At 48.2% G+C, this 18,761-nt stretch overlaps 1 protein-coding gene across 1 annotated transcript in view; it reads left to right on the top strand.

Annotated features, from left to right (window-relative positions):
• LOC141072980 (uncharacterized) overlaps positions 1 to 18,761 on the top strand; it is an 82,333-nt gene that overhangs the window by 8,567 nt on the left and 55,005 nt on the right. The window contains 1 exon segment of the mRNA XM_073560246.1: positions 15,110 to 16,770. Coding sequence (XP_073416347.1) covers positions 15,110 to 16,770 — 1,661 coding nt within the window.

Genomic DNA, 18,761 nt, shown 5'->3' with positions numbered 1-18,761 from the left:
TTTTTTGCGGGACGAGTTGACGTTTTTATTGGTACCATTTTCGGGCACGTGACTTTTTTTATCGCTTTTATTCCGATTTTTGGGATGCAGAATGAACAAAAACCAGCGCTTCATGAATTTCTTTTGGGGGGTGCGTTTACACCGTTCCGCGTGTGGTAAAATTGATAAAGCGCTTTTATTCTTCGGGTCAGTACGGTTACAGCGATACCTCATTTAGGGTATTTTTTTATGTTTTGTCGGTTTTATGCAATAAAAACAATTTTATATAAAAAATAATTATTTTTGCATCGCTTTATTCTGCGAGCTATAACTTTTATAATTTTTCACTCATGATGCTGTATGGCGGCTCGTTTTTTGCGGGACAAGATGACATTTTCAGCGGTACCATGGATATTTATATGCGTCTTTTTGATCGCGCGTTATTGCACTTTTTGTTCGGCGGTATGATAATAAATCATTATTTTCTGCTTCGTTTCTTATTTTTTAAGGGGTTCGCTAAAGGTGTTAACTAATGGGACAGTTTTATAGGGCGGGTTGTTACGGACGCGGCGATACCAAATATGTGTACTTTTATTGTTTTTTTTTTTATTTCCAAAAAATGAATTTATTAGGGAATTTTTTTTTTTTTTACTTAGCGATTTTTTAAAAATTATTTTTACACTTTTTTATTTTTTTTTAACTTTATTACATTGTACCAGGTGGGACATCACTGTCCTGTGACAGATCGCTGATCTGTCACATCGAAGATCACTGTGACAGATCAGTGATCTGTCACAGGCACTGCACACGTCTTCCTCCTTGCCTTCGCTTTGCAGGCATGAGGAGCCAGCTCCCTGCAGGCCCCCGAAGGTCCCCGTCGCCATCTTGGATTCTGGGACCTGCAGGGATGAAGCCCCCCGCAGCAGCGCTGCACATTGCGCTGCTGTGGGGGGCTCAGGGAAGCACGGAGGGAGCCCCCTCCCTGCCGATGCTTCCCTTTAAACCCCGGTACACCGCGATCGTGTTTGATCACGGTGTGCAAGGGGTTAACGTGTCGGGGGTGGTCCGTGACCGCCCCTGACACATTGTGCCGGGTGTCAGCTGTGATAATCAGATGACACCCGGCCACGATCAGCGGCGCTCACCGCGTGGGCGCCGTTGATCGCTGTGATGTACTATCCCATCCCTGGGAATTAAGTCCCAGGGCACATGGACGGGATAGTACGTCACATGACAGAAAGGGGTTATATGTCTAATATTTTTTTCTTGAAACTCATCTAACAGAAAATATTGGCCCTTATAGATAGTTTAGATTGCCAAGAGCCACCAAGCCCCATACTCTAATTCAGTGTTCCCCAACTCCTGTCTTCAAAGAGCCACCAACAAGTCAGGTTTTCAGGATTTCCCTTAAAATTGCACAGGTGAGATCTGCTCACCTGCACAGGCAATAATTCCACCACCTGGGCGATACTAGGGAAATGCATAAAACCTGAGGACTGGAGTTGGGGAACACTGCTCTAATTACTGCAGAGAGGTTTCACCACTAGTTACTAATATTTTACTGATGAAGACTATTGAATTTGATCATTTCATTAGATGTGTTATTGTCTATAGTCACAGTTTTTGATTACAGTAGTTACTGCCCAAAATACTCCCATTTTTCACATTTGACTTGTGTCGCTTTATGTGGTGATAAATTTGGCATTCTTCACAAAGGATAATAACCGTGTATAAGTATATTAGGGGACAATACAAATATCTCTCCGAGGATCTGTTTATACCAAGGAAGGTGACTGTCACAAGGGGGCATTCTCTGTGTCTGGAGGAGAGAAGGTCTTTCCACCAACATAGAAGAGTATTCTTCACTGTTAGGGCAGTGAGAATCTGGAATTCCTTGCCTGAGGAGGTTGTGATGGCGAACTCAGTCGAGGGGTTCAAGAGAGGCCTGGATGTCTTCCTGGAGCGTAATAATATTGTATCTTACAGTTATTAGGTTCTTTAGAAGGACGTAGATCTGGGGATTTATTCTGACGGAATATAGGCTGAACTGGATGGACAAATGTCTTTTTTTGGCCTTGCTAACTACTGTATGTTACTACGATAATAGGAAACAAATGGACCTCACAGATTATTTCTCTTTCCCCCATGACGGCCCCACGGAGAGGGGATCCGTCCCACGGGGACAAGAAACCTACAGATAAAAAGGCGGTACCTCGCTCCCAAATAAGTTGGTTTCCTGTCCCCATAGGGAACCTACGAACTCACCAATCATCGTTGGATGCCGGGGCCGACCAGTCCGGGGGATGACAGCGGAGGTTCCCTGTCCCGGCTGGGGTGCTGACCCGAGGCGCCACCGCTGGAGGTCAGCGGGCCTCCAGGGAGTGCGGGGGGAAAGGCGGCAGAAGCGTGTGAGGGGAGCTAGGCAGAGGACTGACGAAAAACGCTCCAGGGACAGCGGCGCGGCAGGCGCAGGAAGTCTCCGGTGGAGTCAGTCCGCCGCAATGCATCCCTGGGAGCGGCAGCGCGCACACGCAAGCCCAGTGACATCGCCACCACCGCAACGCATGTCTGGGACCGGCATCTCAGAGCGCACACGCGGGGGGAACGGGGAGGCTCCAGATGACGTCAGACGCTGGATGCGCGTGGGTCGCCCCCGTCCCAGGGCTGTGGGTTACTCGGTACCGGGCCGGTGTCAGTGGGATGTGTCACAGCGGCGGCTGTGACCCGGTCCGTGGCCCTGGGCGCTCAATGGTGGTTTGTAGTTAATGAAATGGAATAGATTGTGACGCCACCTGTGGTGTTTGGCAAGCAAGATGTTAAGCCAACGCTGTGTGCAGATTCTTTGGGGCTGATGGTGTGTTGCAGCATAGATGGTGTAGCTCCCCACAGGTGAAGCTGTAACCCCAGGGCAGTGTAGTTGCAATGGATGAGAATAGGCACAGGCGGTGTGAGGAATGTTGGTACCCAGATGTAGCAGTGCTGGCGGTTTTGGCGCACAATTGAATGGAAGACACCAGGACTTGTAGTTCCAAAGCTTTACTCACAGTTCGTGATACACACTGGTGCCTGCCTCCGTGCCGTGTCCTCCGGGGCAGAGACTCAATCAACCTCCCGGGCAAGTCTGGATTCTCCTCTCCAACACTCCGCCAACATGTACCTTTCCTGAACGACTCCTCTATTGCGCCTTTTAGTGTGAAGAGCTCCAGTACCGTGGTACTCTGAAGTTCCTCCTGTCAGATGTTCCTAACAACTCTACTTGTATGACAGACAGCTGTAGCCTCTCTCGGGGACTCCCTTCTCCAGAGTCCTGGCTCTATTCAGTTGCTGTTGTGCCCCAAGTCTTAGATGGGAGTAGTGCATTTACAGCCAACTACTCCACCGGCGTCTGCTGCAGAACCATAAGTGTCCATACAACCTCGGGGACCGGGCCCTGGCCTTGCGCTGAGAACCTATAGGCAGGGTTCCTCTTCCAACCCACAACTCCTCTCTGTTCTCCTACTCCTTCGTTCCGCGCTGTTCCTTCTCTCTCTTATGGAAGCTTAGGTTGCAGTTCTACGTCTTTCTCCTTCTGTTCCTTTCCCGTGCCAGCTGGCTCAGATCACTGAGGCAGCTGCAGCACTCCTTCCTCCATCCCTCTTCCAGGGATCCCAACTCCCGAGTGGCTTCCTTCCTCACTGACCCTCTGTCAGACTGATCTGTAATTCTAAACCATCCCAACCTTTTATATATCTCAACTCTACCCACCTCCCAGCACATCTTGTGTTACAAAGCCAGGAACCACGAAAGGTGCTCTGCTACCCTCTAAGCATGAAGCCACAATCTGGTCCTGCTGAACTATCCTGTGTGTGGGGTGCAGGTGTTGGAGTGTGGAAAGGAGTTCCCAACTTACCTAGGTGGTGGGGCACTACACCTTAGGAGAAGGTGCAGTACCTCTGTGACGACTGAGCCTCAGGGGCGCCACACACGCAAAGCATCTCTGGGAGCCCGGAGTGCCGGGAAGGTGATGCAGTGGTGGCGCACACCCGGAGGCAATAAGGAGAAAAAAAATGCGCTCCCCCATGTGGCAGTGGCCGGAAGGGGGGGGATATTTAAAAAAAAAATCACAAGCCAAAAGATTGCTGCATCTCCTGGAAGCACGAGTGAGCCTCCAGAGGAGCAACCGCAGCTGGACATGTCCTCCGACACAAGGCACCAGCGGCAACCGCGGCAGAGGTTACAGGAAGGGGAACACCAGGAGGTCTGCAAAATACAATGAAAAACGGAGACTTGGTTGAGGATTCACCAGTATGGTTGTTGTAGGCGAACTCCGCCCAGAGAAGCAGGTCAACCCAGTCGTTTTGGTGGGCACTGGAAAAATGGCGCAGGTACCCAGTCAATGTCTGGTTGGTTCGCGCCACCTGCCCGTTGGACTACGGATGGTAAGAGGAGGAGAAGTCGAGAGAAACGTTCATGAGCTTACATAGTGCCCGCCAGAACTTGGAGGTGAACTGAATCTTTCTTTTGACCTTCGCGGGCACAAAGGTCTTGCCTGGAGGTGGAGAAAGCTAATTTACAGAAGCCACAGTGATGATTCTAGTGGGCTCAATAATGTGCGAAGGTTCCTCCACTGTTTCGGTCGGCTGGAAGACCCTGGATAAGGCGTCGGCTTTAGTGTTCTTGTTGCCAGGGCGAAAACGGAGCTCGAAATCAAAACGGGCAAAAAATAAGGACCACTTGGCCTGTCGAGGATTGAGTCTCTGGGCAGACTGGAGATAGGCCAAGTTTTTGTGATCAGAAAAGATTGCAAAGGGGTGGACAGCCCCCTCCAGGAGATGACGCCATTCTTCCAGGGCTAATTTTATGGCCAACAGTTCGCGGTCGCCGATCGAGTAGTTGCACTCGGATGGAGAAAAAGCCTTCGAAAAGAAGCCACAGGAATGCAGTCGACCAGAGGCGGATCTCTGGGACAGTACTGCCCCGGCACATGTTGAGAAAGTGTCCACCTCAAGCACAAAGGGTCGGTTGCTTTTGGGACGGTGCATCACCGGGACTGTGGAAAAAGCCATTTTAGGGTCTGAAAGGTTTCTTCCGCCTCCGTAGACCAAGAATTGGGGCTCATCCCCTTTCGGATAAGAGCGGAAATAGGTTTAGTTATTGAGGCAAAATGAGGAATAAATTGCCTGTAGTAGTTGGCAAATCCGAGAAACCGTTGTATAGCTCTTACTCAGACGGGACGAGGCCATTTGAGGATGGCAGTCAGTTTCTCGGGATCTATCCTTAATCCAGGCCCAGAGATAATGTAGCCCAGAAACGGGAGAGAGGTTTGCTCAAAGAGACATTTTTCTATCTTAGCAAACAAGCGATTCTCCTGAAGACGCTGTAACACCAGGCAAACACTCTTTCTGTGGGATGAAAGATCTGGCGAGAATACAAGGATGTCATCCAAGTAAACTACCACACAGGAATACAAGAGATCCCGGAAGATCTCGTTGACAAACTCTTGAAACACAGCAGGAGCATTTCAAAGACCAAAGGGCATGACCATGTACTCGTAATGCCCGTCTCGAGTGTTGAAAGCAGTCTTCCACTCGTTACCTGCGCAGATACAGATCAGATTATAGGCTCCCCTAAGGTCCAACTTGGAGAAGACCCGGGCCCCTCTGAGACAGTCAAACAACTCCAGAATGAGTGGAAGAGGATACCTGTTCTTGATGGTAATCTCATTCAAGCCCCTATAGTCAATGTACGACCGCAGAGATCAGTCCTTCTTGACGAAGAAAAACCCGACTCCCGCGGGCGAAGAGGATTTCCGTATAAACCCTTTGGCAAGGTTCTCCCGGACGTATTCAGACATGGCTAAGGTCTCAGCGGGAGACAGTGGGTAGATTCTGCCCATTGGGGGAGTTGAACCGGGGATTAGTTCAATTGGGAAGTCAAAAGGCCGGTGTGGGGGAAGAACTTCCACCTCCCTCTTAGCAAAGACGTCTGCGTAGGAACTGTAGGCTGAACGAAGACCCGCAAGATCAGGGGGTGGCCGGGGAGCAGCAGCAAGACTGATAGGGCTTGTCTCGATGTAAGGCTCCGCCTTGCAATTCCACGTCCTTAGTGAACAAGGTGACGGTCTCCTGTAGCGGTTTGCCATCCACTGCAGCAGTCAGCCGAGGATTACATAGGGTAACCACAGGAATCTGGTACTTGTCCACCTCTTCACGCCGGATGAAGTTACCTGCCGAGCACAAATCCACGTAGGCCACCTTGGACCCATGTCTCTGCCCTGAAACCAAAAGAACAGTCGAAAGAGGTTGAGAGGAATCATTAGCACCTAGGGAGGCCTCTCTTACCTGGCTTAGGTGGAGGAGTTTCCCGGTCTCTCTGGACAAGTGCGGACAAAATGAGAAGAACCTCCACAATAGAGGCATAGGCCTTGTGCCCGTCTCTCCCTCCGACGCAACTCTGCCAACTTAAGGCGATCCACCTGCATGGGTTCAACAGGGGAAGAAGGGGACCCGACTGGATGAGGACTAGAGGACCAATGTGGAAAGGGAGGCTGGTCTAGTGGGCCTCCTGTCTCTTGCTGACTTCCTGAACCGTAGATCAATGCCAGTGGCCAGCGAGATAAGGTCTTCCAGGGTGGTTGGGGTATCCTGACCCATGAGTTCATTCTTTATCCTGCTTGAGAGACCATGTCAGAATGCCCCTACCAATGCCGCATTATTCCAACCTAGCTCCGAGAGAGTACGAAAGCGGATCGCATACTCTCCGACCGTGAGGGAACCTTGATGAAGATTAAAAAGAGAGTCGGTAAGAGAGGTTAATCGACCATCAAAGACCCCGTGAAAAGTATCCAAGAAGACCGGAAGGCTCGAGACAACGGGATCATCCCTTTCCCAAAGAGGGATCAGCCAGGACAGGGCCTCTCCCTCCAGATGAGACATAATGAAGGCCACTTTGGCCCGATCAGAGTGAGGCAACCATTCAAAATGGAGGCCACACTGGTATAAGAACCCCCTACAGAGTTTGGGGTCGCCACTAAACCGAGGTGGCTTGGCGAGGCGATGGGAGAGCTGCAGAAACAGGAGGTGGAGTTTATGCCACGGCGGCAAACTGGAGGGCCACCAGACGGCTATTGACAGAGGCCATATAACTTAAAATATGGGCTTGGTGTATCACGTTGCTGACCCAGCTCCTGTTGAAGACTGGCCAGCTGAGTAGCATTTCCAGGATCGGCCACCTGTAGGACCGACAAGCGGGAGTCCGTGGACTTCATTACAGACATTATGCGTCCCTGGGTCTCCCGCAAAAAGAGCAACACTTTTTGGGTGGCAGCAGGGGTACCGGCGGGATCCATGGCCTGATCTTACTGTTAACGGGGTGGTCAGGTGAGGCAAGTCTCCAGGAGTGGACCATCTGGATCGTGGCACCGAGGGGCCCCCGGCGAGCCACCAGGTGGAGCCAACCCCTATACAGGGATCGTTAGGAGCAGGCCCAGGGGTTCGACTACCACGATAGCCGGTACCGAGAGGGGCGGCTCAGAACGGACTGGAGTAAGTCCACGGGACTACAGATGAAAAGGCTGGAGCGGGACTGCGGGACTGGACCAAGGACAGCAGGACAGAGCAGGGACACGGAAGACAGGACCCGAGTAGGACTGCGGGACAGGACCATGAACAGCAGGACGGAGCAGGGACACAGAAGACAGGACCGGAGTAGGAATGCGGGACTGGACCACAGAGAGCAGGATGGAGCAGGGACATGGAAGACAGGACCGGAATAGGACTGTGAAACTGGACCACGGACAGCAGGATGGAGCAGGGACACGGAAGACAGGACCGGAGTAGGACTGTGGGACTGGACCACGGACAACAGGACGGAGCAGGGACATGAAAGACAGGACCAAAGTAGGACTGTAGGAGACATTCCTCGTAAAGGTGAGACACACTGATAGCAGAACAGAGGGCCTAATGTGTGGTGTAGCACAAAGATCAGGCGCCTCCATTACAGGAGGGCGGCCTGATATATCCCTGCCTGGTCTCCTATTGGTCCGGCAGTGCTTCCGGGTCAGGGCACCGCTGGAGCACAAGAGACAGGAGGGATGTGCATAGCATGCAGAGATGCCGTCGACCGCGTACCTGTCAGAAGAGGACACCGCAGCTGCCAGGCAGCGAGGGACTGCCACGCGGGAGCGGAGGCAGGGTGAGTATCCAGCGGCGGCGTGACAGTTATACACTACTGTCTGGGCACATGGCAGGGTTAAGAAGGGAAGAAGCTTCATTTTTCTATTTAAATGCACATCTTCTTGGAATAGTATTGGTTACCTGGCAGCTCAACATATGGCTACCATGATCAAGCTTGGCACTATCTACTCCGCTTTGCAGATCCCAAGTATTACCTTGCTCATCATCCTTTACATGGATCTGTTCTTACACATAGACCCAAGGCTTGGGCCATGGTGTTACCTGCTGTTCTGTGGAGTGAGGTGGGATGAAGAATAGTCAGGTAGCTGGGTCAGAACCAGGAGGGCAGAGAAAATGCAAAATCAGAAGAACAAAATTAGTCACTAAGGGGTCACAACAGCTGAGCACAGAGAAGACTGAATCAGAGAAGAACAAGGCTGTGTCCGGCATCTTCCTGCAATTTGCCTTGAGCTTTAGTAGGGTGTGGTGCTTTCCAATTGGTGAAAGCAGGAAGCAGAATACTCCAGATAGACAGCACACACACCCATAATACCAGACTGGATGATCACAGCAACCCTAATCTAAGTGGCTGAACAGAGCCTGCTCCACCCAGAGCTTCTGATTCCTACATCTCCTCCATCCCTCACTGCCTACAGAATGAATAAGGCCATGCCTGGTGAAAGAAGCAGAGGTGGCAGTTGCAGATTCCAGACAAGATGGTACACACCACTATCACAAGCCCTAATACGACAAAATGCAGAAAACCATAGCAGTAGAAAACCCCTATAAAGTGGCTCCATTGTGGAAATTATAACCCTCAGTGAATTAATCTATATTAGCAGTGATTATTTTGACTCCACAGCCACTTTCCGGAAAGTAGTGTGCAGTGGATGTTGGAGAGTGAAAAATTGCAAATATACCATTTTATTATGTACCACATAGTGCCCAGATTGTGCTCCAGGAGACACCATAAGTTAAGTGGGTTTTTCTCACTATAATTATGACAAATACATGGGTGCTAATTTTGGTTTGGGCACAATGAAAGGCTCAGAAGCGAGAAGAAGATTTGACTTTGTGAAAGTGGATATTGCTGGATTGGTTTATAGAAGGCATGTTGCTTTTCAAGAGCCTTTGAGCCACTAATAATATTGAAACCTCTGTTTTTCCACGGAGAGATGGTGGACCAGAGTGGGGTAATGTTTTTTGTGAGATTAGTAGAAGTTTTTATTGGTGGTGTTTTTACCTACAAAACGTTGTTTGGTGACTTTTTATTCCATATTTGGGGGGAAGGCAGAATGACAAACAGTTGAACTCCACGCTCTACTGGTTCATCCTATAAGATTTTCTATTAGATTGTGAACGGTCATTGTCTTGATGAATAATTCAATATTTCATAGAATCATAGAATGGTAGAGATGGAAGGGACCTCCTCGGTCATCTGGTCCAAGTCCCTGCTCAGTGCAGAATTCAGTAAATCATCCCAAACAGAGGTCTGTACAGCTTCTATTTGAAGACTTCCATTGCAGGAGAACTCACCACCTCTCATGGCATCCTTTTCCACTCATTGATCACCCACGCTGTCAAAAGGTTTTTTCTAATATCTAATCTGTGTCTTTCAATTCAGTTCCATCCTATTGCTTCTAGTCTTTCCTTGTGCAAATGAGAATAAATCAATAAAGCTATTTTTACATAGCGTACCATTTTTACAGACAGTTTAAGGAGAAATATTCAAAAATGTAAAGTTATTATTATTATTTATTTATTGTTATAGCGCCATTTATTCCATGGCGCTTTACAGGTAAGGAGGGGTATACATAAAAACAAGTACAATAATCTTAAACAATACAAATCATAACTGGTACAGAAGGAGAGAGGACCCTGCCCGCGAGGGCTCACAATCTACAAGGGATGGGTGATAATACAGTAGGCGAGGGTAGAGCTGGTCGTGCAGCGGTTTGGTCGATCGGTGGTTACTGCAGGTTGTAGGCTTGTCGGAAGAGGTGGGTCTTCAGGCTCTTTTTGAAGGTTTCGATGGTAGGTGAGAGTCTGATATGTTGTGGTAGAGAGTTCCAGAGTAGGGGTGATGCGCGAGAGAAATCTTGTATGCGATTGTGGGAAGAGGAGATAAGAGGGTAGTAGAGAAGGAGATCTTGTGAGGATCGGAGGTTGCGTGCAGGAAAGTACCGGGAGACGAGGTCACAGATGTATGGAGGAGACAGGTTGTGGATGGCTTTGTATGTCATGGTTAGGGTTTTGTAATGGAGTCTCTGGGCAATTGGGAGCCAGTGAAGGGATTGACAGAGGGGAGAAGCTGGGGAATAGCGGGGGGACAGGTGGATTAGTCGGGCAGCAGAGTTTAGAATAGATTGGAGGGGTGCGAGAGTGTTTGTGGGGAGGCCACAGAGCAGGAGGTTGCAGTAGTCAAGGCGAGAGATGATGAGGGCATGGACTTGGGTTTTTGCAGATTCTTGGGTGAGGAATGAACGGATTCATGAAATATTTTTGAGTTGAAGTCGGCAGGAAGTGGAAAGGGCTTGGATATGTGGTTTGAAGGAGAGATTAGCGTCAAGGATTACTCCGAGGCAGCGAGCTTGTGGGACTGGGGAGAGTGGGCAGTCATTTAATGTAATTAATAGGTTCGTAGGGGGGGTCACGTGAGATGGGGGAAAGATGATGAATTCTGTTTTGTCCATGTTGAGTTTCAGAAATCTAGCGGAGAAGAAGGATGAAATAATGGACAGACATTGAGGGATTCTGGTTAGTAGGGAGGTGATATCTGGTCCAGAGATGTAGATCTGTGTGTCATCAGCGTAGAGATGATACTGAAAGCCATGAGATTCTATGAGCTGTCCCAGGCCAAAGGTGTAAATAGAGAACAGCAGGGGCCCAAGGACTGAACCTTGTGGGACTCCGACAGATAGGGGGCGAGGTGAGGAGGTGGTGTGTGAGTGGGAGACGCTGAATGTCCGGTCTGTTAGGTATGATGAGATCCAGGATAGGGCCAAGTCTGTGACGCCGAGGGATGAGAGGGTCTGTAATAATAGGGAATGGTCCACTGTGTCAAAGGCAGCCGACAGGTCCAGGAGGAGGAGGACAGAGTAGTGTCGCTTGCTCTTGGCGGTTAAGAGGTCATTGGTGACCTTAGTAAGGGCAGTTTCAGTGGAGTGGTGTGACCGGAAGCCAGATTGTAAGCGGTCGAAGAGGGAGCAAGAAGAGAGATGGGAGGACAGTTCAAGGTAGACGTGTTGTTCCAGTAGCTTGGAGGCGTAGGGGAGAAGTGATATAGGGCGATAGCTAGATACAGAGGATGGGTCAAGAGAGGGCTTTTTGAGGATAGGTGTGATGGAGGCATGTTTAAAGCTTGAGGGGAAAACACCAGTTGTTAGTGATAGGTTGAAGAGATGGGTTAGGGTTGGGATGAAGACTGTGGTGAGGTTTGGTATGAAGTGGGATGGGATCGGGTCGAGTGCACAGGTGGTGAGATGTGATCTTGAGAGTAGAGTGGAGAGTCGATCTTCTGTAATGGTGGAGAAGTTGGTTTTGAAGGTGGAGGGCTGGGAAGTCGGGAGGAAGGGTTCTGGGGGTTGTTGACCAAAACTTTCTCTGATGTTATCAATCTTCTGCTTGAAGAATGAGGCAAAGTCTTCAGCTGAGATGAGTGGGGAGGGAGGAGGTGCTGGGGGGCGGAGGAGAGAATTGAAGGTGTTGAATAACTGTTTAGGGTTGTGAGACAGGGAGGATATGAGAGATGAGAAGTAGGTTTGTTTAGCTGTGGCGAGTGTGGTCTTGAAAGTAGTGAGGGACTGTTTGAATGCGATGAAGTGCTCGTTGGAGTGGGATCTTTTCCATCTGCGCTCAGCAGCCCTGGAAGCTCGCCTCAGCTCTTTGGTCAGGCTGGTGTGCCAGGGCTGTCTGTTGATTTTGCGAGCTTTGGTATGTGTAAGTGGGGCAGCGGATTCCAAAGCTACAGCTATTGTGGTGTTATATAGAGCGGCAGCGTCATCTGCATTGTGTAAGGAACTTATATCTGTGAGAGGGAGAAGGGATTCAGAGAATGAGTGTAGGTCAAGGTGTTTAAGATTTCTGCGAGGGTGTGAAAGTTTGTGGGGTGGGGTTTGTAGACATGGAGTGAAGAGGGAAGAGAATGTGAGAAGGTTGTGGTCAGAGAGAGGAAGAGTTGAGTTAGAGAGGTTAGATAGGGAGTAGAGGCGGGTGAAGATGAGGTCCAGTGTGTGGCCATCTTTGTGGGTGGCTGTAGAAGACCATTGAGTGAGGCCGAAGGAGGAAGTGAGAGATAGGAGTTTAGTGGCAGCTGAGAGGGAAGTGTCAATGGGGATGTTGAAGTCGCCCATGATGATAGTAGGGATGTCCGCGGAAAGGAAATGAAGTAACCAGGTGGTGAAGTGGTCAAAGAAGGTGGTGGCTGGCCCTGGGGGGCGGTAGATGACAGCCAGTTGGAGGTTGGAGGGGGAGTAGATGCGCACAGAGTGCACCTCAAAGGAAGGGAGGGTAACAGAGGGTGGCAGTGGGATTGGGGTGAAGGAGCAGGTATCTGACAGGAGAAAACCAACTCCTCCGCCATGTTTGCTGCTGGGGCGGGGGTGTGAGAAAGGTGGAAGCCACCATATGAAAGTGCAGCAGGAGAGGCTGTGTCAGAAGGGGTGAGCCAGGTTTCGGTGATGGCGAGGAAGGAAAGTTTGGTAGTAACAAAAAGATCATGGATGTAGGAAAGCTTGTTGCAGACAGATCGAGCGTTCCACAGAGCTCCTGTTAGTGGGACTGGGGAAGCGGGGGCTGGGTGAATGGGTATAAGGTTGGAGAGGTTACGGAAGGTTGTGATAGAGCGTGGATGGGAGGTAGAAATGACTGTGGGAATGTGGTGAGGAGGACCAGGATTTGGGGAGATATCACCAGCAGTGAGAAGGAGCAGAGAAAGTGTTAGCAGGTGGGAGCAGGAGAGGGAATGAGGGGGCTGTCTGTGTTTGGAGACAGAGGATTGTATGGTAAGGAACAGTTTTGAGGCAGAGGTGAGGTGGATGGGGAGGATTGAAGAAGAGATGAACAGTTCCTTACTAGGAGTAGGGATTAGGGGAATTAGCAGAAAGTGAAGGATTATAGGGGTGAAAACAAACAGAAACATTGTTTACAGTGACTGTGTACAGTTACCTTCAGTTCCAATTCTGGTTTTAATTCTTAAATTAATCTTCACACTTCTAGAACACACTTATAGAAATCACACTGCAGACTGAAGTCTTTATGCAGACTTGTGCTCTGCAATATATGTCCAACTAAGTGCAGTCAGGTGTGAAGCAGAGAAGAGTGGTCTCTACTCTTCTTGGTCAGACAATTAAGAGTGGACCAGATGCATATGATCAAGCCAGAGCAAACAAGGTCATAAATAACACTGGGGTAAGCTGGGGTTAGCTGAAAGGCATACCATGTGAATGCTAGGTGGAGAGGCAAGTCTATGTGCAAAGCTGGGTGATGCACTGTGTGCCCTTCATAGACAGACAGCAGGAGAGCTGGGTGGATGGACATACCATGTGAATGCTAGGTGCAGAGGCAAGTCTATGTGCAAAGCTGGGTGATGCACTGTGTGCCCTTCATAGACAGACAGCAGGAGAGCTGGGTGGATGGACATACCATGTGAATGCTAGGTGCAGAGGCAAGTCTATGTGCAAAGCTGGGTGATGCACTGTGTGCCCTTCATAGACAGACAGCAGGAGAGCTGGGTGGATGGACATACCATGTGAATGCTAGGTGCAGAGGCAAGTCTATGTGCAAAGCTGGGTGATGCACTGTGTGCCCTTCATAGACAGACAGCAGGAGAGCAGGAGAGCTGGGTGGATGGACATACCATGTGAATGCTAGGTGCAGAGGCAAGTCTATGTGCAAAGCTGGGTGATGCACTGTGTGCCCTTCATAGACAGACAGCAGGAGAGCAGGAGAGCTGGGTGGATGGACATACCATGTGAATGCTAGGTGCAGAGGCAAGTCTATGTGCAAAGCTGGGTGATGCACTGTGTGCCCTTCATAGACAGACAGCAGGAGAGCAGGAGAGCTGGGTGGATGGACATACCATGTGAATGCTAGGTGCAGAGGCAAGTCTATGTGCAAAGCTGGGTGATGCACTGTGTGCCTTTCATAGACAGACAGCAGGAGAGCTGGGTGGATGGACATACCATGTGAATGCTAGGTGCAGAGGCAAGTCTATGTGCAAAGCTGGGTGATGCACTGTGTGCCCTTCATAGACAGACAGCAGGAGAGCTGGGTGGATGGACATACCATGTGAATGCTAGGTGCAGAGGCAAGTCTATGTGCAAAGCTGGGTGATGCACTGTGTGCCCTTCATAGACAGACAGCAGGAGAGCAGGATAGCTGGGTGGATGGACATACCATGTGAATGCTATGTGCAGAGGCAAGTCTATGTGCAAAGCTGGGTGATGCACTGTGTGCCCTTCATAGACAGACAGCAGGAGAGCTGGGTGGATGGACATACCATGTGAATGCTAGGTGCAGAGGCAAGTCTATGTGCAAAGCTGGGTGATGCACTGTGTGCCCTTCATAGACAGACAGCAGGAGAGCAGGAGAGCTGGGTGGATGGACATACCATGTGAATGCTAGGTGCAGAGGCAAGTCTATGTGCAAAGCTGGGTGATGCACTGTGTGCCCTTCATAGACAGACAGCAGGAGAGCTGGGTGAATGGACATACCATGTGAATGCTAGGTGCAGAGGCAAGTCTATGTGCAAAGCTGGGTGATGCACTGTGTGCCCTTCATAGACAGACAGCAGGAGAGCTGGGTGAATGGACATACCATGTGAATGCTAGGTGCAGAGGCAAGTCTATGTGCAAAGCTGGGTGATGCACTGTGTGCCCTTCATAGACAGACAGCAGGAGAGCAGGAGAGCTGGGTGGATGGACATACCTGTCAAGTTCAAGGATATTTTAGTAAAAAATAATTGGTTTTATTCTTAGCAGATAACTGTACCAGGAGATCAGAGAGACAGCTGACTTCTTCAATTTTAAAATCAGATGATCCTGAGATCCCACAGGATACAATTAAAGTGAATGCCATTACTCCAGATATACCATCATCCCTTCACAGCAAAGATCTGTCATCTGATTCACTACCGACTACTAAGGGAAATCAAAGACACAAAAGAGGCATTAAAAAACAAACTGCTCATAAAGCAAGGAAGTCTTTATCATGTTCAGAATGTGGGAAATGCTTTAGTCAGAAGTCAAATCTTGATGGACACAAAAGAACTCACACAGGAGAGAAGCCTTTTCCATGTTCAGAATGTGGGAAATGTTTTAGCTGGAAACATCATCTTGATAAACACCAAAGAACCCACACAGGAGAAAAGCCTTTTTTCTGTTCAGAATGTGGAAAATGTTTTGCAGAGAAATCACGTCTTAACGAACATCAGAGACTCCACACAGGGGAGAAGCTTTTTTCCTGTTCAGAATGTGGAAAATGTTTTGCACAGAAATTTCGACTTGTTAGGCACCATAAAGTGCACACAGGGGAGAGACCTTTTTCATGTTCTCAGTGTGGGAAATGTTTTAACCGGAAATCAAATCTTGATAACCACTGTAGAACTCACACTGGGGAGAAGTCGTTTTCATGTTTAGAATGTCATAAATGTTTTGCAGAGAAATCACATCTTATCGAACATCAGAGGCTGCACACAGACGAGAAGCCTTTTTCCTGTTCAGAATGTGGAAAATGTTTTGTGAAGAAATCAACTCTTAATAGACACTATAGAATCCACACAGGGGAGAAGCCTTTTTCATGTTCTCAGTGTGGGAAATGTTTTAACCGGAAATCAAATCTTGATAACCACTGTAGAACTCACACTGGGGAGAAGTCATTTTCGTGTTTAGAATGTCAGATATGTTTTGCAGAGAAATCACATCTTATCGAACATCAGAGACTGCACACAGGGGAGAAGCCTTTTTCCTGTTCAGAATGTGGAAAATGTTTTGTGAAGAAATCAGCTCTTAATAGACACTATAGAATCCACACAGGGGAGAAGCCTTTTTCATGTTCTCAATGTGGGAAATGTTTTAACCGGAAATCAAATCTTGATAAACACCAGAGAGATCACACAGGGGAGAAAACTTTTTCATGTTTAGAATGTGGGAAATGTTTTAACCGGAAATCGAATCTTAAAGAACACCAAAGAACCCACACAGGAGAGAAGCCTTTTTCATGTTCAGAATGTGGGAAATGTTTTAACCGGAAATCGAGTCTTAAAGAACACCAAAGAACCCACACAGGAGAGAAGCCTTTTTCATGTTCAGAATGTGGGAAATGTTTTAACCGGAAATCAAGTCTTAAAGAACACCAAAGAACCCACACTGTGGAGAAGCCTTTTTCATGTTTAGAATGTGAGAAATGTTTTGCAGAGAAATCACATCTTATCGAACATCAGAGACTCCACACAGGTTAGAAGCCTTTTTCCTGTTCAGAATGTGGAAAATGTTTTGTGAAGAAATCACAACTTGTTAGACACCATAGAATCCACACTGAGGAGAATCCTTTTCCATGTTATCAGTGTGGGAAAGATTTTAAATGGAAATCAACTTTTATCTTCCTAAAAGGGTTATCCATGAGAAGGACAATCCCTTGTTATTAGAGATGAGCGACTTTGCCTTTTTTAGGGTCGAGTCGGGTTTCATGAAACCCGACTTTCTCAAAAGTCGAGTCAAATGAAATCAGCCGACTGTTGGGAAAAGTTGAAGGTCCGACTGAAACCCGAAACCCAATGCAAGTCAATGGGGAAGCAAAGTCGGAAGGGAGTGGAGGACAGTAAACACCTACATGCCGGACTGCTTTTTTTAAAGTGCGTGAAATCTTGCTCTCTCCCCGGACGCTGCACATGTCATCTCGTTGGCCACATTGTACGTCCTTGCTCATTGGCTGAAAAAAGTCACGTGCAAGCATTCTGGGAAATCCGACTTTGGCGCTCGTTTTGCCAACCGCATGGCCGACTTCACGTTGTGGTCGGGTTTCGGTCTGTGAAACCCGACTTTGCCATAATTCAGCGACTTATGAATCTGGCCGACCTGTTTCGCTCAATTCTTCTTGTTATTCCTGTTTGGTCTTATAAAAGTAAAAACATTTATACTCACCTCCTGCTCCAGCGCCATTCAAATTCAAGCAGCATCAGGACTCGCACTCCTGGAGCTCACATGAGGTTTTTACATCATATGAGCCCTGTACCCAGTCAGCACTGCCTTCACTGTCCCAGCCTTCAGACATATTGAACATCAACATTAAGGCGGCTCTCTGACTTCCTCTTGATGTCCCATTTGTCCGAAGGTGGGGACAGTGACCCAGTACAGATTGGGTGCAGAGCCCAAATGACTTATCAACCTACATGTAATGTGTGCTACTAGGAATGCAAGTGCCAGCATGGTAGGTGACTATAAATATTTTTATCTTAACCCCTTAACGTCCAATGATGGACAGAGTCCATTTTCTCATTGCTTTCAATGGTGAAAAAAAACATTCACCGTAAATATAATTTTAACATTTTACTACCTTATCTGGGCATGTGGTGTGTGACATAGTGAGACACATCCTGTTTAATTCATGAAGAAAGGACTCTGAAAATTAAAAATCCTATGCAGACAATACAAGAACTTCCAAAAATTAGAAGGAAGAGGGACTCTGATACATAAAGAACATAAAGGAGGGTCTCCTACACATTCCTTTAAAATTGTTAGGAAGTGGGACTCCTAGACTCATAAGTCTATGCACTAAGTGCAAGGTCTGAAAAAAATTTAAAGGAGGGACTCCAATACACCCTTGATGACACGTAGAGAAGGTCCTCAAAACCCTTTTCTTCCCATTGTTAAGGTATGGGATGTAAAGCCTATGCACTAAGTGCAAGGTCTAGCAAAAATTTAAATGAGGGTGTGATGACACATCATTTTATCTTAATTAACCAGATGTCTATTTTCAGTAAGCCAGGAGGAATAGACTGTTATCTATATGACGACTTTTGAATTTTGCTGTTGTTCTTCAGTTGGTCAAGAACTATATATTGTTGTCATGAGTCTTAAACGTTGATTTTTAATCATTTTAAATGGCTAATGTTTGCCTCTTACATCAGCTCCTACAATTTATTGTCTGCTTTCTTTGTAAGACACTGATGCAGGGTCATTGAACAATGGATGTTTGCTTAATGTGTTGAATGACCATTGTGTGGGTCTTGTGGCTTGTTGTCTTACAAAATGAAGGAATAAGAACTATGCAAATTGATTAAATAGTCTAACAATACACGTTAACCTTATCACGTATTCCTTTTGACCTCTGGATGCTGGCTTGAAAGACAACAATTGTGAGCTATATAAGTGGGATATGCCTCTAACAATATACCTTGAGACAGCCAAGAGATTCAGAAATCCAAAGAACCAGATTCTCTTTACATAACCACAGCCAGGAACACTTTACAGCAGGGGTCTCAAACACACAGCCCGCGGGCCATATGCGGCCCCTGAGGCAGGCATCTGCGGCCCGCGGTGCACCACATGTCTCACTCCCTGAGGCAGGGGGAAGGCGGGCATTCAGGAGCAGCGATGGCATTGGCTGTTCTGTGTGCACACACTGCACAAG

This window comes from Dendrobates tinctorius, unplaced genomic scaffold (assembly GCF_039654945.1).
Source record: "Dendrobates tinctorius isolate UK_male_01 unplaced genomic scaffold, ASM3965494v1 ptg000294l, whole genome shotgun sequence".
NCBI lineage: Eukaryota > Metazoa > Chordata > Amphibia > Anura > Dendrobatidae > Dendrobates > Dendrobates tinctorius.
Note: the sequence above shows the minus strand (reverse complement) of the source record. Positions and strands in the feature narration are given on the sequence as shown.